Genomic DNA, 24,390 nt, shown 5'->3' with positions numbered 1-24,390 from the left:
CAGCTTGGACAACTGTCCCCGGGTGTTGGATATTTTTTGGGCCTGTCTGTCCTCTTCTGACCCTAGCCCAAGGACATGTGAGCCTGACGTTTGTTTATTTACCTGAACAGATGGTCCTCTGCCCCTGAGTCAGAGTTCAAATCACTTTGTACTTTCCTCTGTCTCTCTGTCTCCCTGTCTCCCTCCCTCTTTCGCTCCCTCTCATGTCTGACAGTGACAGGGCTCTCATGTCAAGCTGACGCTGTTCCCTCTCGGCCCCGGGCCCCTCTCTCTCCCAGCTGTCTGTCTGTCAAGCCCGGCTGTCGCCCACAGCCCCTCCACCTCCCAGTCAAGGGCCCGGCTGCCCGCTGCAGACTGGTGAACCCAGAGGCCCCAGAATCCAATCATAACGCCATCGTGTTGAATGAGGGACAGAGATGATAAAGACTCTTTTGGACAGTTGGAGATTTTACTGGAATGTTCAGTGCTAGATAATGTCAGATTATAAATGTGTTTAACTGTAGGTCTTTGAAACTGATAGAAGATCAAAATTCTCAGTTTTCGCTTTGAACTTGACTTCTCCAATCGTCTCTCTACCTTCCGTTTTCAAACTGCTGAAGGTAGATTACATGTCTGCTCGTGACCCAGGATAGAGTTTATGTAGAGAAATTTCCTCCCATAAATAGTTTTATGAATCGGAGGCACCTGTTGTCTTAAGGTCAATCGAGGCCTCCCGACCACTTTTTTGGGGCGGGACAACCATAAAACGTCAATCATTCTCTTCGCCGTCCACATCAAAGGCCCCTCATGAGTCTAAATGGCTCTGTGATTGGCAGGCTATGGTTAGTCTGCTCGCATGGTGGGTCTGAAGTCAGATTTATGTTGCATCCGCTAACTTGACCCTGGCGCCTTTTAATTTGGTCTCCCACTTTGTCTCTTAATATATTCAGAATCGGTGACGACTGTAATTTATCACTCGTGGGTCCTTGTCAAAGCCCTCTGGACATCTGTGGTGGTTTGCTGCCTCTAATTCTGCCCGTTTTCTGGTTGGAGGTAGGTAGGACCCCGAGGTGTGCCTGTGTAGAAGCCTGCTACATTTACATTACATTTAGTCATTTAGCAGACGCTCTTATCCAGAGCAACTTACAGTAAGTACAGGGACATTCCCCCCGAGCCAAGTAGGGTCAAGTGCCTTGCCCAAGGACACAACGTCATTTGGCACGGCTGGGAATTGAACTGGAAACCTTCAGATTACTAGCCCTCTTCCCTCACCGCTCAGCCACCTGACTCCCTGCTAGGTTTTACTTGCTGGTTTCTGTAGGACTGTTCAGTGTACGACACAAGCAGAGGTCTGGCTGATCTTAGGTTTGACTCTCCTCTGAGTCGCCAAGGAAGGTCAGTGTAAAGCAGAGATTGGTTTGGTGGGTGTGTACGTTGATGTACAGAAAGCCTGTACATTCATACGCACAATGGCGTTTTGTCCTAGCAATGTCCCCATTCAAGTATCCTGATACACTGACACTTGCGCGTGTTCGACAGAGAGGGTGTCCTTGTTTGACGTGGTGTCAAACGCAGCGCAACTTTGTGACAGGAGGAACAAGGTGTCCCCCCCCCCCCTCAGCGTCAGGTCATGTTCACTCTGTGTGCTGCAAATGAACTGTGTCCACATACACACTCACACACTCTCACTCACTCATATCTCCCCCCCCACGCACACACACACACACACACACACACACTCTGAACCCGTGAACTCTCCATGTTTACACAAGAACGGGCAGAGCTGTTCCCCAAGTTCCGAGGCGTCCACTCCGGGAACATTAGTCACTTTTGCCGAGGCGCTGTAAACACGGTGTCGTGGGTGTTGTTGTGAAGTGCGCTGAGTGTGTGTGTGTGTGTTTACCTGCGTGGACAATGTTGCGTCCGTGACGAGGGTGTTTAAATCAGCATGTAGCTAGCCTCGCACTTGGCTGCTTGTTGTTGTTTGTGTCTGTGTGACCGTACCCAAACGGCAGACGTGCGTAATCGCTTCGGAATATTTATGACCGTAAAGAACTCTGACGTTCTAAGGTGACACATAATGGTAATAAACAAAAACGACTCTGCCCGTAAATACTACTCTCTCTCTCGCTCTCTCTCGCTCTCCTGCTCATATATCCAGACCTGTGTCTGTCTGGTCTCTGTCTATCCAGCGTTGGGACTGACCCCTGTGGACAGGCCTGTCTCTGACCCTGTCCCCTCCATGTCTGTCCCCCTCCAGCCCAGCACGTTACCCCAGGGCACCATCAACATGAACCAGTGCTCCGACGTGGTGGACGGGGAGTCGCGCACGGGCCAGAAGAACTCCCTCTGCATTCTCACCCCGGAGAAGGAGCACTTCATCCGGGCGGAGTGTCGCGAGATCATCAACGGGTAACGGTCACCCCCTCATCTTCTCCCCTTCTGTCTCTGTCTGTCCCCTTTATCCTGCCTCCTCTCTTGTTTGCTTCCTTCCTTTCTCTCCTCCCTCTGGTTTCCTTTCGACCTGACTGAACCCCAGGGAGGGCGATGCGGCTTTGTTTGCCGTCGTCACCACTCTGCCCCCTGCTGGTTGTTTTCGAGCAGCACAGCCCCAAATCTCTCTCTCCCCTAATCCGTTGTGCAATGACTGTGCACATTCCTCTGCCGCTCTCCTCCCTGTGTGCCTCACCCCCCCCCCCCCCCCACACACACACACCCCATCTCTCTTTCTCTTGTTGGTCTCCCCCTCTCAGACAGCACTCGTGACAGACTCCACTTCCCCTGTGTGCTGGCTCATCAGTGTACGGACACTAGCTCCTTCCTCTTACCCGGCAGGTTCCTCATTCTGCCTTCTGCCCTCAGAACACTTTGCTTTGGGGTTTGTTTATTCAGTTCACTCACCTATTTCCAGTTACCTCATGATGAGTACTGTGCACAATCCACATTTTTGCCGACCTGCCTCACTGTTACACTCACTTTCTCTCTCCTCCTCTTGAGCTCCTCCTAGCTCTGCTAACAACATCTATCTGTCCACACACACACACACACACACACACACACACACAGTCCTCTCATCCTGGACCTGTGCCATCATGTCAGCATATTGGCCCAGACAGTGTTATTGCCATCTGACAAGGTTGGGCCAATGACAAACACCCAGATTAAGAGGATCTCTCATGTTTCTCTCTGTCTGTGTCTGTGTGCTGAAATAGTAATCACTCACTAATTTCCCAATCTCAAACTACCGCAAAGGGAGATTATAAGAATAACATCAGAATAACAGATTACACACAGTAGCAACATTCTCTACTAGAGGGAACTGTTTTGATATGTGTGTATGTGCTAAAAAATGCATTTCAGTGGGAGGATTTAGTGCACAATATGTTTAATTTACAACTTGTGCATATGGTAAAAATCCCCCAAAACGACCTTTTATCTTCAAACCTCATCTGTCCTGGCTGTACAATGTTCGAGATCCTCCTGCACTCCCAAGGTCCGAGGTCAGTGAATTGGAACACTGGTATACGCTTCGACAAGATTACACGAGATTGTATTTCTGTCGGATCTTTGTTGATTTCTTTTTTTTTCTCCCTTTCATCCATTTGCGCCGGCATGCTGTAGGGAAGCCTCCAACTGAGGTGTTAAATGTCACAGTACAGAAGGGCTGAATAGGCTTTCACGCTCTTCACAAGGACGACGGACAATGAAGGGGGAATATTTGATAGCTTTCAAGTACTGTGCTCCACAGTGATGGCAGTTAGCTCCTCAATTAGTCAAAAACACATAACTGAGCTTTTTACCGTTTTCCATGCCTTGGTGTTTGTTTTAGTCATTGTTTAGAACTGACATGTTAAATGTAGGTTCATGTTCATCCTTGCTTTACCTGTATACTTTCTGTGGTAAGAGGCTTTCTGTAAGAGACTGTGAAGCTGATACTGTAGATAGCGTTTCAGTGTTGTTAGTGATGCTAATCTTGTGAATTTGGACCCAGACCTAAACCAGAGAAGGTTGTCACTCCCTCACTTTGGAATTGACCTTGGCACATCCTAAACCTGCCCGGCTAAGGGTGTGAACACCAGCGCATAGCACCCCCTTGTGACCTTATGACCGTTGTCTCCTCAGGTGGCAGGAGACTCTGACGGTCTATCCTCGGACCAACAAGCAGAACCAGAAGAAGAAGCGCAAGGTGGAACCCCCCACCCCGCAGGTAACCTGGCCTCCACCCTCACCTCCACCTTCCCGTAGCTCTCAGTGGACCATCATACCTCCTGAGGAAAAAAATATGACTTTACATTTAGTCATTTAGCAGACACTCTTATCCAGAGGGACTTACAGTAAGTACAGGGACATTCCCCCGGAGGCAAGTAGGGTGAAGTGCCTTAACCCAAGGACACAACGTCATTTGGCACTGCTGGGAATCGAACTGGCAACCTTCAGATTACTAGCCCGTGTCCCTAACCGCTCAGCCACCTGACTCCTGTTTAGCCCTCACTTCATTCCTCTCTGCTTCCCATGTGGCAGTATGAGCACTGACGCACAGAACCTGGCTGAGTATTAGCAAGCCCACATTCAGAATGAGACACTTACCTCGAGGGTTAGCATGTCATCATCTTTTTGGAGGGTTCAAAGCGCCGACATGAGAACACACAAGAGGCCCAGCAGGACTAGAGATGCGGTCTCCCCGTCGGTACATGCTTCTGCCGCAGGGGTGTTCTGTGGTAGGTAGGACTCAGCAGTAAAAGTGTGTCCACCGAAAGGTACAGCTCAACAACAAAGGTTTTTAATGACTTGGATGAAGTAATAGTAGGTCATATCCCATGCCCTCGTCAAGACCACCCACTTAGGGGCGGAGATTTGCTTCAACTCTTTCTTCCTGATTTTGTTTTCTGGGGCTCAGCCAGGTTTGTGGTTCAGGGAGCCAGACTGGGGCTCATTGTCTGGGGCCTCTAATGGCAGAAACACAGTGACCCTGCTTTGGGTTTGGCACAAACATCCTAATTTGTGGAAGAAAGAACCGCAACCCTGGGATGACCTCCTCCTTGGTGCCAGCCTACCCAGGGTCAGGCTTAGAATGAATCTGTTGAGGCTCTTTCTCAAAGCCTGCTGAGTTGACTACTGTGTCGCGAGGGATTGACGAACTTACTAACTTATTGAAATTCCGATGGAGCTACATGTAAATGACGCGACAAAGACCGCACTATGCCTTTCATAGCCAGTCCTTCAGCCAATGAGTTCATATTCACCAGTAATCTTAGACTTCTCTCTCTAGATTCACTTCCATGAATGTACTTCAAGTGTAAAAAATGGCCTTAGTGTTGATTTTCTCACAAGACAAATGTCTATGGATTGGACATTCCCTCGCGTCCTTCCAAAGCACACCACTTTGAGGACGGACCCGTTTCCCGCCTGAAACCCCTCCACGCACTCAGTCCAAGTTTTACAGGAGACAAATGCCTGCTGGGTAAACACACAGGCTCGGAGAAACACCTGTTTGTCTTGTGGGAAGTGCCCTCCAAGACAAACAGCACCTGCAGCGCGGGGAGGGAGGAGGGACGCGTCTCACGGAGACTCCTGGCTCCCCGTGTGTCCTCAGCCAGAGTGGCGCCCGCAGACATGCCACAGCGTCTGGGGTAGAACCCGTTTGTGGCTGCAGGTCTTTCTACCTGGCTGGCTTGGGGGGGAGAAATACAGGAAGGAAGAAAGTGGAGTTAATAGTACATTTAGTCATTTAGCAGACGCTCTTATCCAGAAGGACTTATAGTAAGTACAGGGACATTCCCCCCGAGGCAAGTAGGGTGAAGTGCCTTGCCCAAGGACACAACGTCATTTGGCGCGGCCGGGAATCGGCAATCTTCTGATTAATAGCCTGTTCAAGTGTAGACCTTTTCCTCAGCTGTGCCAGCTCATTGTCTGTGGGTCTGATCAACTGTTAGTGCCACGTAACTGCAGAAGTATGTTATTGGTGAATCAAACACAAACCCCTCCCCTCCACTGAACAGGCTGTGTGTGATTGGCAGGCTGGAATATCTCCAAGTCGACGGTTTTCCACCGGGGACATGAACGGACATGCTGTGAGTTCAGTTCAGCCTAACTTGATGTGCTTCAATCTACAATGGCTGCACAATCCCAATCTCTAAATTGCTAATCCCAATTACTGTTTGGGATTACTGTTTCAGTTTATTGTGTAAATCTCTTCACCAGGAGTGATTGCTGCTTTGGTGGCATATACTGAAATGTGTGTGTCTGTGTGTGTGCGTGTGCAAGTAAACGAGGGACTGGTGAAATCTGAATGCTGGCTTGTTCATGAATCTTAATCTTTGCTGTCTATCCACCTGGTTCTGTGCTATTCAACTTCATCTTTTCTGAGGGGATTTTTTTGTTGGTGAGGCCTACTAATCTCTGCATACAAAACAATTGATCAAACACATGATTAGCCTTCACTATTACACATTAACTGCTTCCACAAATATTTGGTGAGACCAGATGTAAGCGTAAGTACAGTTCTGTGGTCTTACTTGTAATTAATGAGCAGTTGCAGCTTCCTGGTGTGGAGTTGGCAGGTGTGACGCTGGCAGGTATGAAGAGGCGTCTCATCTCAGTCCCACCTGAATGTGTTCCCTGTCTGTTCTTTGTTCTGTTACAAGACAGGTGGTATTGCCATAAAGGAGCTCTTTGTTCTTTGTTGAGCTATGTCTCAAGCTCTTTTTCTCTCTCTCTCCCTCCCTTTACATCTCTCCCTCCTGCCTTCTCTCTTTCTGGAGTCTTGTCAGTTTTCAGTTACGAAGCAACAATAGTCTTTGCAGAGCCTGTCTCTGTGCTAAGCCTTGATTGAACATGTAAAAGGAAGCCATTGGATTCCACTCAAGAACATGTCATGGCGAAGGCGACAATCTCAACAAAGTGTACCGTAGTTGTTTTGATTAGAAGAAAAAGTTGACAAAGCTTTTTATGAAAGAACTCTTCTTCACCTCCCCCATCACTTGTTGTTCTACCTCCTACTCAATTTCTCGACATTTTTACAATGATCTCTTATCCTCTCTCTCTCCCCTTTCTCCTCTCCCATACCATCATTACACCCCACCATTGACCTTTGACCCCACCAGGAGCCCGGGCCAGCCAAGATGGCGGTGACCAGCAGCAGCGGAGGTGTGGGTGTGGGAGGAGGGGGCAGCATCTCCTGCCTGCCCAGCAGCATCGCCAGCGCCGAGCGGGTCCAGCCCAGCCGGGCCAGCCTGTGGCAGGAGGAGAGCCGCTGGACGCGCTCCAGCGTCCCCTGCAGCCGCAGCGCGTCCTGCCTCAGCCAGCTGGGTCAGAGCCTGCCGGCCGCCAGCCCTGTGGACACCCGCGATGGTGAGCAGAGGACCGGGGAAGGGGGGGGGGGGGGGCTGGATGTTGTTAGTTATCGGTTTACAGGGTCGTTATTGATTTTAATGCTGCTGTGAATGTGTGTCTTGTCAGGACAGAGTTTGTTGTTGTTCCAGACACAGGGTCATACACACACACACACACACACACGTTTGTCTACAAAAGAGGAGGGAAGCTGTCAAACATGAGAATGATGGTGAAACCCAATCCCTAACAGACCACGATGGCTTTCGTTTTCAGACAGCAGCACCCTGAGCAGCGGTCGAAAGGTACGAGTGGAGAGCGGCTACTTCTCCTTGGAGAAGACCAAGACGGAGCCCCCTCCCCAGCCCCCCCTGCACCTGCCCCTGTCCTCCTCCTCCTCCACCCTCCTCTCCACGTCCACCACCGCCGCCTCAGGGGCCCCACAGCACAGGTACAGCCCCTCGGACTCGGACCTCTCCTCCTTCTACCCCTCCCCAGACTCCCTCCCCCCCCCGTCCTCCCCCGGCGCCCCCCTCCTCTCTCCCTCCTCCTCTGGCGCCCTCCTGTCGCCCTGCTACTCAACCATCAGCTCCTCCCAGAGCTCGCTGGACTCGGATCCCAGCAGCAGCGCTCCCAGCTGGGATGGTCGTGGCGGCGGCGGGGGCAGCTCTGGCTCGGCCATTGGAGGAAGGGCGGGCCGAGTGGGCAGGGAGTACGTGGTGCTGTCGGACGTGCCGCGGGCGAGGCGGCTGAGCCACCGCGAGGCGTTCCGCTCCGACAAGAAGCGTCAGGAGCTGAGGGCTCGCACACGCAGCCCAGGCCGAGAGGAGGTGGCTCGGATATTTGGGGAGGAACGCAGGTGAGGGAACAATGAGGATGTGCCACACACACACACACACACACACTGTAAATACTGTACATGCACAGAACAGGGATGCTCATTTAGATTTGTATTTTTTACCCATAAACGACGCTTTTTAGCGACCATGAACTTGCCAACAAGATAAAATAAAATACCAATACAAATGAAAGTCGCTAGATTCATCGCTAGATACGACTTTTTATGTCACGAGGGAAGGTGAAAAGTTGCTAAATCGAGCGACATTGTGGTTAAATTGGCAACACTGTTTAACTGATGGTAATAACCAGTAAACATTCGTAAATAACCATACACGGTTAATTATGAGCATCCCTAGCACAGATGTATAAAAGTATCTGCTCTCCCATAAACATAGACTCAACACCTTCAAGAACATGTCATTTGCCCGCGCTATTATTATTCTGATCCCTTAAAGGAGAATAAAAGAACACATGTATCTAATATGTTAGTTATGTACAGTTACTGTGGAAGGTTTCCCAAGTGAACTTACTGGAAATGGCATCTATGTGAGGAGGGAATCGGGGTGGCTGAGTGGTTAGCGAGTCGGGTTAGTAATCAGAAGGTCGCTGGTTCGATTCTCGGCCATGTCAAATTATGTTGTGTCCTTGGGCAAGGCACTTCACCCTACTTGCCTCGGGGGGAATATCCCTGTACTTACTGTAAGTCGCTCTGGATAAGAGCGTCTGCTAAATGACTAAATGTAAATCTAAAGGCCTCTGTATTGTTTACAAGCTCTGTGGTTATCATGCACGTTTTCTAGCCCCCTCTAGTGGCGCCACTTTCCTGGCATATTGTCAATAACTCTGCTCTTTCTTGAGGTCACTAAAGGTGTTTTTATTTTGGTTACAAGTATTAAAAAGGGCAATTGTATTGCATGCGTATTTCTCCAGACACTGGTCTCATTTTAACTTGCGCTCTCCTGCTCTGGCTACTTTGCTATTTGTTTTTTTGTTTTTTTTCATCTCTTCCAGGAGCTTCTGACAGTCTGCCCTCCCAACCCCTCCGCCCTCCGCTCCCCACCCTGTTCTGCTGCTCCGCCCTGCTGGTTACCACTGCTGACACCTGCTTTCTTTCATTTCACTTCAACACTGCCTGGGAACACACACACACACACTCACAGTCCAGGTCCAGACTAAGGTTCAGCTAACGCTGCTGGTGCCATCATTGCTGTTTCTCCTAGAATATGTCCCCATCCCTCAGCTGGTCACCTGCCTGCCTTTTCCCAGCCTTCTGAGGGACACACAAAACACTATTCATAATTATCTTTTTTTTTTCTTTTCAATACCTACGGAAGGTGCTATGTGCCAAAATGTACTCACCGTCTTGGGCCGCTTGTTTACAATGTCATATTGTACTCACATGAGAATGATTCTGTAAGAGAGAGCTTTGAATTATATACTTGCTATTTTGGTTGTTTATTTTGGCATGGAGTCGCTTCTGAAGTGCTGCTCTGATCTTAAGTTCAAGCTTAATGATCCTGACAAGCTGATATACAGATTTTTTGCTCCCGCTCATCTTTAATTATACTAAATTGTGGTTCATATCTTGTTCACAACATGACATAATCAATTAATCAGACTGATTATTTGCTGTTTTTTTTATTACTGACATAAGTCAGTGACATCATCATGGACTTGCCTTTTCCAAAGAGAAATAGGAATGTACAGTATCTCATCTCAAGAAATGCACGATAATGTTTGCGTGTGAGAGAGGGAGGTTCTAACGTGTGTTTTTGCGGCGGCCAGGCGTTCGCAGGTGATTGGCCGGTTCGAGTCGGTGGATGGCGAGGAGCAGATGGACACCAGCACCTCCACAGAGCCTTCCTCCAGCAGTGCGTCCGTCCAGCGGCAGGGGCGCAGCGAGAAGCGCCCCCTGTCCTACAAGCAGGTACTGCATCTCCACCAGACCAACACACGGCTTCCTAAAGTAAAGCTGAGAATGTATGGCTGATCAAATCAAAATGTATTTGTATAGCGCTTTTTACACACAACCTGACTGGTTTAAACTCCGCTCCAGGTCTGTTGTGTGTTTTCTATGTTAGCTGTGGTGTTCAGAAGGGGTTTCAGGTGCTGTGCATCACCTGTGTTTTCAGGACATGTCATTGGACGCTGCTTATCAACGCTCAATTCCGGATGTGTCAAGCTCCTCCCTCTTGAACTTCCGCAGAGCCAAGTCACTCGACCGTAGAGTGACCGAGTCTTCCATGACGGTCAGTACACATACGATATACTTCGGTTTGGATTGTCAGTAGAAAATATTACGAGACTTGTAACATTTTATAGAATTTTTTATACAAATGGAAATCACCTCCTGAAAGTATTTTTCCAGATAATACAATCACCCCAAAATGAGAGTTTTTAATGGTATGTTAAAATCTAGTTGTTTGACCCTGTGAGATCCTGTGGTCATCAGGAGACAGAGGCTGAAGGTTTACGAGCAGGGCTGTTGGTTTCCATGGAGATTTATAGGTCTGTGCTCTTAGTTTCTTGCTGAGAATTTCAGGGCCGGGTAAGAGGGCTGGGAAACCATTGTAGGTCGAGATCTGTGCTGCATTGTGGGTAGAGAACCAGTCTGCTACATTATGGTTAGTTTTTCCTTCGTTTGTAAATGGCTTAAACTGTCCAAAAGGCCATCATATAATTAGATCATGAGGGGTTCCTAAATCAATGGTTCATAATTCAATGTACTGAGTCAATCGGCAACCTCTACAAGGAATAAAAGTGGTTCAAATCACTGTGATATGAGCGTCGTAACTCTGCTGTTGAGCGCTGGGGGGGGTTCCTCCTTAGGAGTGCCAGGGCTGACACTCGTTTCAGCCTCCCAGCGCCAGGCTGGCTGGTCTGGGGTCGGCCCATGGCTGTTGTTGGGGCGTCTTCCTGTCAGCGCGTGCTAGGTCAGGGGGGGCTGCAGCAGCTGCCAGAATCCTGCAGGCCCCCCCCCCCCCCCCCCCCTTCTATATAAATAGCTGGTGTGGAGCACGTTAAAGGCTGCAGATCTGTGTACGCTGCTCCCTGAGAAGTTGACTGGCTGAGTGGAGGTGTGAGAGTGTGTGTGATGACTCTGTGCCAGGCTGCCCCGCACCTGATGAAGCTCAACAGAAATAAGGTACCGTCAGAGCTGTGCTGGGGATGTGTGAAAGGAACGCTGTCATGTGGGCTCGCAGGGGGGGCAAGCGTGGGGGGGCAAGCGTGGGGTGAATGGCTGAGTTCAGTGGGGGTTTGGTGGGAGATATGCACCACCTCTTGGTGTTGTGAATGGACATTCAGTGTTTTTGGCACAAAAAAAAGATTGTGAAGAACTTGAGGAAATGCAAATTCTCTTGTGCTTTAGACATTTGTACTGGAACGGTAAAGTAGTACTGAAATATTAAACATTCATGTGGATTTTTTCAAGTCCTAATTTATTATTTCTAAATTGGTCAATTTTTTTTGCACATGTGATTACATACTTGATACTGCATTTGTAGTCAGCGACAGTTTTCCCATTACATCAAGTCTTTTGAAAATGAAAACATGTATTTCTATTTTTGTATATGGAATTGGAGTATTTGGCAGTCAGCTGTGAAGTGATTTAGTAGTGTTGAACTGTTGAGTGCGTTAAGAGTCCATCCCAGCTAGCTAGCTAGCTAGCCAGCAAGTATCTGAACCTAAAGTTTGTTCAGTGAACCAACCATCATGAGAACTGCTGTAAGTTGTCGCTCTTCTTTGCCATTGATCTTGACTTTCTGTGGTGACTTTCCCTTACAGCCTGATCTGCTGAACTTCAAGAAAGGATGGATGACCAAGCTATATGAAGATGGCATGGTAATATCTTTCACGAAGGCTTTTGTGTCACAGCACAGTGACCCCATCATACCAAGCCGTCCTGGTGGGTGAGACTGACTCAAACTGACTTGATTATCATCTTCTCCCCCAGTGGAAGAAACACTGGTTTGTTCTGACCGACCAGAGCCTGAGATACTACAAAGATTCTGTAGCTGAGGAGGTATGACCAAAATATTCAAAAGTCACAGTTTACTAAATGTATAAGTATGCCTTAAGTGTTCTGAAATTGTCATCTAACGTCACTAATCCACCAGATGTCACAGTTTGTTTTTTTGACTCCCTCTTGATCTCTCCCAGGCTGCGGACCTGGACGGCGAGATCGACCTGTCCACCTGCTACGACGTCACCGAGTTTCCTGTCCAGAGAAACTACGGCTTCCAGATCCTCGTGAGTGTCAAGCAGTGCATGCTCACGACTCTTACATTTACATTTAGTCATTTAGCAGACGCTCTTATCCAGAGCGACTTACAGTAAGTACAGGGACATTCCCCCCGAGGCAAGTAGGGTGAAGTGCCTTGCCCAAGGACACAATGTCATTTTTTGCACAGCTGGGAATCGAACTGGCAACCTTCGGATTACTAGCCCGATTCCCTAACCGCTCAGCCATCTGACTCTCTGCTGCCGTTGAGATCGCTGGGTATCACGGTCACAGTCTGGCAGTTCCTCTGTCCTCAAACAATTCTTTGTCCCATCGTGAGGGATGTCACTTGACCTGTCATCGCCCATGATGGAGTGACATCATGCGATCTATATCTGCCATAGACTCCCACCCCACCCTCCCGTTCTCCCCACCCTCCCGTTCTCCCCACCCCTATGCCTTCAATCCAACATGCCACCTCAAACATGCTGACCTAACCTCCCTCACTCGGACCGCTTGACGTGCTGTCTGCACCAGTGTTTTGGAAAAACAATTTTTTGGGGGGGGGGGTGGGGTGGGACAGAGCTTTGAGGCTTTTGATGTAATCCTTAATGGCGCTGAGTCTGGACTGCTAGATGACCTTGCGTTGATGACCAAGGTGAGGATGCTTGTCTCCAACGCTGCAATCCCCTCACTATGGGAACGAAAAGTCATCCACTGACTGGGGGCCAGATAGGAACTTGATCCATGCCATGTAACTCCTAAAGCCATGAACCCCGCTGCCCCATGTAAATCAAGCGCTCATGTCAATGGGAGATTTATGAGGGGTACTTTGAGAAGCACCGATTTGAACCCCGACTTGTTGACTCGAAGCTCAGTGCTGTTACCTTGAGGAGCTGGCCTGTAAGGTCGGGTTTACATTGGCTCCGAGAACTGGGACTTATCCCCTCCGACTTCCCTGATGGGTTTACTGGTTGGAAATGGAGGAGTGAAGAGGGCATGGTTCCCTCCGGCTGAGAACAACACAGATTTAGAGATCTGAAATGAATAATAAGGGCAGTATTTATAATCATTCTCCTCGGTGTGGGCAGAGCGGCTGGCCCAAGAGCAGGGCAGAGGGGAGAACCAACACCACAGAACGTTCCGTCTGTCAGGTGATGGTTGGGGGGGGGGGTGGTTTTGGAGGGGTGTTGTAGTACAGATGATGATTGTGCTCAGCCAGTTGGGTTGAGCGAACTGGGAATGTTACTGAGAGTCTTGGAGATGAGGGAAGTGTGGTTTGGCAGGCTGTGGGTAGCCTGGCAACTCCTTTCAGGGATCTGATGTCCATTTCAAATACAAACACACACACACACACACATTGTGATTGGCCATTCATGTTGTTTACATTGCATTGTTAATGAATGTTGCATCACTGTTGGCGGCTGGTAATACTAACTCTATGGCCCTCTCCTTCTTCTACAGAGCAAGGAGGGGGCATGCACCCTGTCGGCCATGACCTCCGGAATCCGCCGGAACTGGATTCAGGCCATCATGAAAAACGTGCGGCCCACCATCGCCCCTGACGTCACCCGGTGAGAAAAGACCCGCTCACTGCTGACTCCTGTCAGCGACAACAATTTCAGAAACAATTTTTTTTCATCTGGCTTAACCTCTTTCCCTCCTCCTCACTCTTTCTCCTCTCTCCCTCCCACCCTCTCTGGTATTTCCATCCTGCTTCTAGGAAAAACATCTCTCTGAAACTATCCGTTCTGAAGCCCAGGTTGGAGAGCTTGTGTGTTGACCCCCCCCCCCCCCCCCCCTCTCTGTGTGATGTAATGGTTCAGTAATGCCTGTCCTGCGTGTTTGTCGGCCCACCCTGTGTCATGTGATTGTTGAGTAATGTCTCTCAGTTGTGTTGCGGAGGCTGCAGCCTCCACAGCCCAACCGACCAGCCAGTTAAACCGGTACCATGCAGTTGAAAAAAGAGCCATAAGTAGCATCAGCAGGGTTCCATATGTACTGTAGCGACAGACATATTCATAACTTTGTTTGTTTTTGGATGCCTTACCTCCCGCCCCCCACCCCACCCACACTAGTGTTTCCTCTTCATGGGACATGTCAGGTGCCTCGCTGCCCAGCAGATACAGTTTTAGCGCAGTCGTCTGCCTCCGAGGCGGCCTACTCCTGAGGGAATGCGGGATATTTTCGGCGTTCCTGCTTAGACACCTCGCGGACACCTCTTCCTTCTTCTGGGGGCTGTGTCCCTCTGCCTCGCAGCCCCCCCCCCCCTCCCGTCCTCCTCCCATTCCACAAGACGATGGAAATAGACCATTTCGTCAGCTCACTTTATTTAGGTGTGTCCCGCTTGCCAACAGTGGAGGTGGATGCCGAGCAGTTTGGGGATTACTGCAGACATACTCCTCACGTCTACTGTACAAACCTGAGGACGCCACTGCCCCCTCCCCAGGCAGATGGATGGTGGCAGCAGTGCCGCCGGCCCCGTGTCTCAGGGCTTTCAGGGGAAAGGCCGAAGCCGGCAGGACACGCAATGTGTTGTGTTTGCAGTTTGTCACCAGTGTTTTTTTTTTCAAGCTGATGTTCTGGCTGTTTTGGTTGATCTTTTTGAACTCCTCGAGATGAGCAGTGCCACAAATGTGTGTCTGTGTGTTGTCGTCTGTCAAGCTTTCATGTTGTGCAGTAGTGTGAATTTTAAGGTGGAGTTTGCATGGAATTATTGTCTCTGTATGACTCCACCTTGTCACCACAGCGACACTGTCCCTAGAAACACTGATTCAAGACCCAACTTATGTAAGAGAGCATAGCGGCAGATCCGTTCAAATTTATCCAGTGCTTTTTGGTCGGAATTGATCATGCCCACCCAGTCTTATTGGCATACAAGGCCCATAAAAAATTCTCCATTGAAATGTGGTGTAACTGAGTCGTATGGGAGTCAGGTGGGAGGGAGTCAGGTGGCTGAGCGGTGAGGGGAATCGGGCTAGTAATCCGAAGGTTGCCAGTTCGATTCCCGGTCATGCCAACTGACGTTGTGTCCTTGGGCAAGACACTTCACCCTACTTGCCTCGGGGGAATGTCCCTGTATTCACTGTAAGTCGCTCTGGATAAGAGCGTCTGCTAAATGACTAAATGTAATGTAAATGTATGTGCTTGTATGCTTTGGTTAGATAACTGAGGTCCTTCCTCTTGTCATCCCTCTCAGCTCCCTACCAGAAGAGAAGGCCAAAGCGCGGGTGGTGTTGGAGCCTTGTCTCCAGCCCTCCCTGGACCCCAGCTCCGAGGCCGCCCGGGTGGAGGTGCACACCCAGAGGCTCGCGGACGGCGTCCCCGCGTCGGAGCCACGCAAGAGCCGGATCCGAGAGCGACGGCGGGAAGGCCGCTCCAAAACGTACGACTGGTCCGAGTTCCGACCGGGACAGACGGGGGGCGAGACGAAGATGGAGCGGGCGGACACGGCTCACCTCGGCCCCGCCTCCTCCTCCTCTTCCTCCACCTCTTCACTAGCTTCCTCCCCGGTCTCCACCACCTCCTCCGCCCCAACGTCCTCCTCCATCTCCGCCCCTCCTCCGCCCTCCCAGGCCTCCTCCACGCCGGCCGAGGGGGTGGACCTGGAGCGGGTGCGCCGGCGCGACGAGAGGAGGCGCTGTCTCCAGCACTCCCCCAACACGGTCACCGTAACCATGACCACCACGCTCAACACCGCCGTGGGCCTGGAGCTCAAGATGCCCGAGGACCAGGGCAGGATGGAGGTGGACCGACCGGCCGCCCTGCAGCCAGACCCCAGCGGGGAGAGGGCGGGCCGGCCCCCTGACGTTCAGGTGGAGATCGAGCAGCGATGGCACCAGGTGGAAACGACACCGCTTCGGGAGGAGAAGCAGGTGCCCATCGCCACCACGGTGGGCAGCTCCTCCGACTCTCCCGGACTGCCCCCGCAAGACCTAACCGCTCTGCTTGACAAAGAGGTTGGCCTCCATTCGCTTGTCTTCGCTGGTTAAAAACATTGATACAAATCAATGGCGTCTGAAGAGTATGTAACAATATTCGTATGCATCTCTGGTCATGTGTGTTTGTGTGTGCAGCTGGACCAAACACAGAAGGAGTTGGCCAAGCTGCAGGAGCAGAACGGTCTTCTCCAGGAGCAGTTGCAGGACTCCAGAGGGAGAGAGCTGAACGCCAGGGAAGGCTACGTGCTGCAGGTACCACCATCTAGCCTTGAGGGCTGCTTCCAAGTGCATGCTGGGATAGGGAGTCAGGTGGCTGAGCGGTTAGGGAAGAGGGCTAGTAATCTGAAGGTTGCCAGTTCGATTCCCAGCCGTGCCAAATGACGTTGTGTCCTTGGGTTAAGGCACTTCACCCTACTTGCCTCAGGGGGAATGTCCCTGTACTTACTGTAAGTCGCTCTGGATAAGAGCGTCTGCTAAATGACTAAATGTAAATGTATGTAGATCAATTACAATTGTGTGTTTACTGTTATCAAAGATTGAAAGGATAAAGGTTCGTAGCACTTGGAATTTTAAACCTTAAAGGCAATCTGCTGGTGTGTGGTAGATGAGATTGTGTGTGTGTGTGTGTGTGACTGCTACAACTTGTGTGAAATTCTACTAACAGGTGTTGGGGTCTTTGTCTTTGAAATGAATATGCATGGTTGTGTTATTCTCAGCATGAATATTTTCTGTTTTTACGGAGTTTCACATCTCCTGAGAAATTATTAGGTGGGATTGATATGAAGGTAAGACACTAAGGGCCTTGCGCTGTGCTTTTCACTTCTGATGTCCATTTCATCCTGTCATTTTGAAGCCTGGTTTGTGCATGACGTTGGGCAGTTAGGAGCATGGTTTCACAGATTTTCTAATTTATCTTTGACTCACATTGAAACGGGTTTGTGTATATATACAGTCATGTTCTCAGGAACGCTGACTTGGCACGGTGGTCAGTTTTCACATCACAAATCTTTTTTCACCTGGTATTTATTTTGATTTTGTTGTGGGCACTTTGAGGCACCTGAGGTCACTGCCAGCTTCCCCATCAGTTCACCACACATTCACTCAGTTACATTTTCTTATTTTTTATTCTTCATTATTTCATTTACCTTCCCAGTCACCCTTGAAAAAGCACAGTGGAAAGCTAGGAAAAAAAGCACAAAAAAAAGACATTAAACAATGTCAACTCTACTTTGAGATGGGAATAAAGTTCCCAGGTTTTTTCCCCACTAGCCTCAGAGATGTGGTTCTCCGTATCTTTTGGGGTAAGTGAAAGACTGTGTCACTAATCAAACTGTCTCATCGATCTTTTCAACTTCTCAAAGAGTGCCACACCACCCTCCTCCTCCTCCTCTCCACAACCGGCACCATGGCAACACTTGCACAAGCTCAATCAAGACTTGCAGAGTGAGCTGGAGGCCCAGAAGCGCAAGCAGAACCTGGTGCAGCAGCAGGCTCAGACTCTGAGGAGAAGCTACACTGAAGCCCAGGATGCCATCGGACACCACGAGGCCGACATCCAGACCCTCCAGGCTAAGCTGAGCTCCGCCATGGCCGAGATCCTGTCCAGCGAGCAGGCCGTGGCTCGCATGCGGAACGAGCTCAAGCTGGAGCAGGAACGCTCCCGGGAGCAGGAGGAGGACTGGGGGCGCAGCGAGGTCACCCTCCGGGCCCAGCTGAGGGACAGCGAAGACAGGCTCCGCGAGGTGGAGGCCAGCCTCCTGGAGAGAAGCCAGGCCCTCCGGCACCTGGAGTGCCAGCAGGCCCTGCAGAGGGACCACCTGAAGGAGGTGCAGAGGCTCCAGGAGAGGCTGCAGGAAGTGACGGCACGCCTCAGCGCGACAGAGGAGGGCCAGGCGCTGAAGGAGGAGCGCCTGCGCAAGGAACAGCGCTCCCTCCAGGAGAACCACGAAAGGGAGAGGCAGGTCCTCGTGCGGAGGCTGGCCGAGGTCGAGACCGGCAGGCATGGATTGGAGGAGAAGCTGCTGGAGGCCGAGCAGCAGGTGGGAGCCTTGCTGAGGGGAAGACGCGCCTCCGGAGGGGTGGAGGGGAGGCAGGAGGTGCTGCGGCTGAAGGAGGAACTGGCCCAGAGGACGGACATGGCGGAGACCCTGAGGGAGAGTGTCCGCAGGCTGGAGGAAGAGAAGGGCCAGCTCACCTGTCGCTGCCAGGAGCTGCTCAACCAGATCTCCGAGGCCGACCGCGAGGTGACCAAGCTCCGGAGCCGACTGGAGACGGAGGAGGAGGACTACTACACACTGGAGCACTCCTACGAGAAGGTGTCCGAGGAGTTTCAGAAGATCAGCCGCGTGCTGAGAGAGAACGAGGAGGAGATCCGGCAGACGAAGGAAATGTACGAGAGGCTGGTGGAGTGCAAAGAGGAGGACCTGAAGGAAGCCCTCGTGAAAATGGCCGCCTTGGGCAGCAGCTTGGAGGAGACGGAACTGAAGCTGCATGCCAGGGAGAAGCTCCTCTGTCAGGTGGGTCAAGGCTTTCTAGGTCAAACTGAGCCCTGCAGTGCTGAAAAAGACCTGCAGGCCAAACTTGTGGTGGCGGAGGACCGCATCGCAGAGCTGGAGCAGCACCTCAGCGCCCTGCAGCTGGGCTACGCCAACCTTCGGATAGAACGGCAAAGGGACGAGGTGGTTCCCTACGCTCAGGAAACGACCAAGGAGAGCGACGCCACCTCCGCCTCCTCCTCTTCGCTAACAAACACAGAGTCCCTCCAAACCTTCTTGACCGGGTCCGACGCGAAGACCTTTTCGGACTGCGAGGAGTCTCAAGCCAAGCGGCCAAGGATACGATTCTCCAGTATTTCGTGCCAAAAATACATCGCCTCCGAGGGTCTGGACATGAATCAGCCAGACAACCCCTCCTCTGAAATCTGCCAAGATGCCAGCCATGAGATCGACGCAGGTTTCCCTCCTTCCGAGGAGACCGCCAACTCCAGTGTTACATTCCAGTTTTGTAGTGACCCAGAGAAGTTCATCTCCATCATACACGCTCTGGAGACCAAGCTGCTGGCTACTGAGGACAAGCTGAGGGACCTCACCCAGAAGCTTGAGCGACAGCAGGCCTCTCGACCGGCCGAGCTGCCAGACGAACAAGACATGGGAGCAGAGCTCCAGGACATCAACACGAGGTTCCAACATGACGAGACATCACATGGTTCCTCTTCCATTCCTGCATCAGAGTCTCAGATATGCGTCGCTAATAGCGAGTACATCAAGGCCCTAGCCTGTGTGGAAACAAGCCGGGAGAAAGTCAATGTAATTCTCAGTCTTCATAGCCAAGGTAGCACAGACTCGCAGCTCAATGCCCTGTTAGAGATAGAGAATGAGTTGGTCAATGCAACGTTTTATATTAGACAGGGGGAAAAGACATTGGAAGCACGTTCACCGGAGGTCCCACACAGTCAAACCCAAGAGACCCTTCAGTGTAGCGGCAAAGACTTGGATGAGGAAACCATGCATCTCTTTGCCAAAACTCTGTCTTTCGAGGCGATGGTTCTGAACAAGATGGCTTTAATGATAGGGAATCCAAAGTCGGACCTCTTGCAAGGTCTCAACGAGATATGTCAGGAGACTGAGAACATCAGAAGAAGCGATGGGGATTGCTTGGCAATTGTGTATGCAGACATCCTGACCAGGAAGTTGATGTTGGAGAGTGCATTCTGGACAGAAGTGGATCAAATGGAGCCTCACTGTCAGCGGATGCCAGGTGGCACAGATGTGGTCAGAACAACAGAAGAAAGCAGTTCGGTTGACGTGAACGATACTGTCATCTTTAACACCTGCTTGAAAGCTGAACTAGTGTACTCTGTTCAGAACCTGAAGCACTTTTATGAGGATAAGTTCAAAATTCTCAAACGGGAATTAGCCCAGGCTCACAATAACCTGCAGCAAAGGGAACTGACACTAAAAGAGATAATCAAAGCTTCTAATAATCTTGATTTGGAAAAAGTAATTCATGAAGTTAGCTGTGGATTGAACTTTGGTCAAGAGCAGGTTTTATCTGATAGTGGTCCTTCCGAACTTGCTCCCTACATGAAGCAGATTGAAATGGAAGAGGCCAAAGACATGGCGGAGGATCTTGTAGATAGACATTTAGCTGGAGAGGCGCCATCTTGTAGTGTCGACTCCATCGAGTCTCTGCAAGTCGGCCAAGAGAACCTTGTTGCAGAACTCAGGAGACAGGCAGCCATCCTCCACAGATTTTCTGAACTGATGGAGAGTGGAGGCCACAATTCTGGCATAGCCAATGCAATTCGAACGCACACAGGGTACCGTAATACTCCCAACTTGGCCAGTAGCTCCCTGTGCATGCGTGATGCCCTCATCCAGGCCCAGGTGGCCTATGTCGCCTGCAGACTTCAAGCTGACCACCAGCAGGACTTGGTCCGTTGTCGACAAGCAGACCAAAACATGGACGTCCTGGTCCAAGAGCACGCCCGCAGCGTGAATGCCATCCGGGAGCGCTACGAGGCGTCCCTGCAGGAGCAGCACCAGGGCTTCAACCGCACCGTGTCCACCCTCCAGGAGGAGAACCTGAGTCTGCGGGGCGAGGTCACCCAACGCATGGACCAGCTCTCCCAGCAGCGGGAGCAACTCGGCCTCCTGGAGGAACGCTTCCAGAGGGAGACGGAGGAGCTGAGGCAGAGGCACCATCTGGAGCTCAGCCAGGCAGGTCAGGGCCTGGCTTCCACCCAGCTGGCCCTGATGGAGACCACCGCCGACAGCCAGCGGAAGCTGGAAGTCCTGCTTGTTGACATGGACACCATGGAGGAGCGGCACGAGGGGCACGTGAGGAGACTGGAGGAGCAGTACCAGGGAAAGATCAGAGAGCTGCAGCAGGTCCACGACGAAGAGATCCAGAAACTGCATGCCTACTACATGGAGACGATCCGTTGCATGCAAGAACGAGAAGGTGGTTTGACGCAAAACCGAGAGGGCGCTCGGACTGGAAGTGTTGCCCCGCCCACTGAGCAAACGTGGCCAATGGAGGAAGAGGAGGAGGGTAAGGGGGAGGGGGGTCAGGCCAGGAAGGAGCTGGACCCCATGACGGTCCTGAAGGAGAGAATCCAGGAGCTGGAGACCCAGATGGATACCATGAGGGACGAGCTAGAGCACAAACACCTGGAGGGAGATGTGGCCAGCCTGAGGGAAAAATACCAGAGAGACTTTGAGAGTCTTAAGGTTTTTGAAAATTATTTCTTATTAGTGTATATTTGTAGTCATGTGGTATCGAGGTATAGTAGTAGAGATTGTGACTATTTAGTTGCTGTGGTCATTGAATTAAATCAAAATCTATCAAACTATATCTTTCCAATCAATTGCCTGAAGAATAAGAAAAAATGATTTCATATAAGCCCAGTGATGACTGAAATCTAATTTTGATTATTTTTTTACTGTAAAAATTATGATAAAATGACCATTTCAGCTTTGTAATCACTTTATTTATGCTAGTGGAGTAGATCAACCACACCTGTGCAATGTGCTAGGCATTTCTAAATTGAACAGAATACGTACTATTACATACACAATGTTTAAACGCTCACCAGAACTCAACACTAGTACAGAATATGTACTCCCCAAAAATATACATTCAGTTGTGGCCTTTTTAGAGACTCTTCTCTATGCTTATAACACTTACTAACCTAGCATGGATTTTTATCACTTTGCTTGCATGGCTTACTGCTTCCGATTTCTGAAATCCGTAGTGCACCTTATGCATCGTAGAATTCACAGCACTGAAGCTCTCACCGTTAAATGATTATACCGTGAAACTGTACAGTAGAGACCTGCTTTCTATTCTTGGTCCGAAGACGACATGTTAACCCTTCCCACCCCAGGCCACATGTGAGCGAGGCTTTGCTGCCATGGAAGAGACCCACCATAAGGTCATCGAGGACCTTCAGAGGCAGCACCAGAGGGAGGTGTCCAAGCTCCTGGAGGACAAAGAGAGGCTCCTGGCCGAGGAGACTGCTGCCACTATTGCTGGTAAACAGATCATCTGTAATTTCACCATGTCTGAGAAGAGTTGTGACTCTTCTGGCAGTTTCTGTTGTTGTTTCAAAACACTGTAAATAGCATGCATGTTTAGAATTAAATATGATATTATTATATTACAACCATAATTATTAATTCAAATGTTTATACAGTATATCCACTAGGTAGTATTTGCTGGTGTGGTTCTAACTGCAAACGTTTCCTCTAGCTATTGAAGCTATGAAGAATGCACATAAAGAGGACATGGAGAAGAACCAGCGGTCCCAGCTGAGCGGACTGAACTCTGACATTGACGAGCTGCGCTTACAATACGAGTACGTCCTCATTCGAACGGAGAGATACGCCGTCCTCGTTCAAGGTGGACGTTTTATTCAAATATCTGTAGAACTCGTCTCAACCAGGCTTCTTCTTCTTCCACCCCAGGGAGGAGTTGCAGTCCATCCACAGGGAGCTGGAGGTGCTGTCGGAGCAGTACTCCCAGAAGTGCCTGGAAAACGCCCACCTGGCCCAGGCTCTGGAGGCAGAGAGGCAGGCCCTCCGCCAGTGTCAGAGAGAGAACCAGGAGCTCAACGCACACAACCAGGTGGCCACACGCACACAATCTCTTTCTGTCTCTTTCTCTCTCTCACTCTCTCTCTCTCTCGCTCTCACTCACTCTCTCCTCTCTCTCTCTCTCTCTCTCTCTCTCTCTCTCTCTCTCTCTCTCTCTCTCTCACTCACTCACTCACTCACTCACTCACTCACTCACTCACTCACTCACTCACACACACCAGATGAACTTTGAACCCTGTGTTCTCCACAGGAGCTGAACAACCGTCTGACAGTGGAGATCACACGCATGCGCTCCTGCTTCACTGGGGAAATGGCCCTGTCGCCCCTCAGCAAGGGGAAGGACCTGTATGAGCTGGAGGTACACAGTAACACTCATACACACACACACACACACACACACACTCACACTCATCACACTGCTTGTTCATAACTCTGGATAAGAGCGTCTGCTAAATGACAATGTAAACTACTATCCATTTTATTTTCAGGTGTTGCTGCGAATCAAGGAGTCGGAAATCCAATATCTTAAACAGGAAATTCATTCGCTAAAAGATGAACTTCAGTCTGCTTTACGAGTATGGAAAAGGACATTGAAAATATACATTGTACATAAACAACTCTACTGTATTTACCATATTCTTCAACTTGACTCACAATCAGCTTTATCCTTTGACCAGGACAAGAAATATGCCACAGACAAGTACAAGGACATCTACACTGAGCTAAGCATTGTGAAGGCCAAGGCTGACTGTGACATCACCAAGCTGAAGGAGAAACTATTGGCTGCCACAGAAGCCCTGGGGGATCAGAATGTTGATGGTGTTGCCCCTGGATACGGTTGGTTGAACTCTCAGAAAATATTTTGTACATCTTGTCATGTTTTTGGAGACATAATCCTGCTAAGTTCATGCATAGCCATTAATTGATGCAACATCGTTTGTCCATGCAGATATCATGAAATCAAAAAGTAATCCCGATTTTCTGAAGAAGGAGAGATCAACTCTCTCACGGCAGATCCGAGGAGTAAGGTCAAAGGTGAGAGACTGTTGCTGAGGAAAACGCTTCAGATGTCCATTCAGTGTTCATATCAGTGTTCAATTGTTAGCCTCGCTCATTACGACCTATCGTGTGTGCGCACGCATAAATTGTATGTGTGTGTAAGTGAATCACAAAATGTTTGTACAGTAAGTGTGCCCTTTGTCTCTTGCCCTGTCAGTCTGTGACTGAACAGATGTCGTGGGATAGCTGACAGCCCTTCCCTGTGATGTAGGTATATCGTGACCTAGTGAGCATGTCTAAAGCTGCCCTGCATGACCCCCACCTGTAGCTCTCGTGTCCTGTATTTCATCACAAGGCTGCTTATCACCAGGGAGTAGGCTACCTTTACAGTGGATATGTGTGTGTTGAGGCTCTCTGAATGTGGACATTTTCTATGTTTGGAGGAGTAAATGTTCCATTCTGCTTCAGATGAAAAAAAAGTCCT

General features: G+C 50.1%; 1 protein-coding gene across 4 annotated transcripts in view; it reads left to right on the top strand.

Moving 5' to 3' along the window:
* The window catches only part of si:ch73-103b11.2 (myosin phosphatase Rho-interacting protein), a 47,300-nt gene that overhangs the window by 20,672 nt on the left and 2,238 nt on the right, over positions 1–24,390 (top strand). The window contains exons 4-25 of one of the 4 annotated variants that reach the window (XM_067244235.1): positions 2,240–2,391; positions 4,102–4,186; positions 5,997–6,050; positions 7,083–7,329; positions 7,585–8,167; positions 9,934–10,075; positions 10,281–10,397; positions 11,935–11,991; positions 12,104–12,172; positions 12,310–12,399; positions 13,835–13,944; positions 14,094–14,132; positions 15,570–16,329; positions 16,447–16,563; positions 22,199–22,346; positions 22,564–22,669; positions 22,779–22,938; positions 23,158–23,265; positions 23,396–23,482; positions 23,585–23,744; positions 23,857–23,942; positions 24,124–24,173. In XM_067244235.1, the coding sequence (XP_067100336.1) occupies positions 2,240–2,391; positions 4,102–4,186; positions 5,997–6,050; positions 7,083–7,329; positions 7,585–8,167; positions 9,934–10,075; positions 10,281–10,397; positions 11,935–11,991; positions 12,104–12,172; positions 12,310–12,399; positions 13,835–13,944; positions 14,094–14,132; positions 15,570–16,329; positions 16,447–16,563; positions 22,199–22,346; positions 22,564–22,669; positions 22,779–22,938; positions 23,158–23,265; positions 23,396–23,482; positions 23,585–23,744; positions 23,857–23,942; positions 24,124–24,156 (3,510 nt within the window). In that variant the 3' untranslated portion in view covers positions 24,157–24,173. The remainder of the gene's footprint in view (positions 1–2,239; positions 2,392–4,101; positions 4,187–5,996; positions 6,051–7,082; positions 7,330–7,584; positions 8,168–9,933; positions 10,076–10,280; positions 10,398–11,934; positions 11,992–12,103; positions 12,173–12,309; positions 12,400–13,834; positions 13,945–14,093; positions 14,133–15,569; positions 16,330–16,446; positions 16,564–22,198; positions 22,347–22,563; positions 22,670–22,778; positions 22,939–23,157; positions 23,266–23,395; positions 23,483–23,584; positions 23,745–23,856; positions 23,943–24,123; positions 24,174–24,390) is intronic. The other 3 variants (XM_067244234.1, XM_067244239.1, XM_067244238.1) reach the window with 3 other exon arrangements.

The sequence above is a fragment of the Osmerus mordax genome, chromosome 10 (genome assembly GCF_038355195.1).
Source record: "Osmerus mordax isolate fOsmMor3 chromosome 10, fOsmMor3.pri, whole genome shotgun sequence".
NCBI lineage: Eukaryota > Metazoa > Chordata > Actinopteri > Osmeriformes > Osmeridae > Osmerus > Osmerus mordax.
The sequence above is the reverse complement of the archived record's forward strand: the minus strand, read 5'-3'. Positions and strand labels throughout refer to the sequence as shown.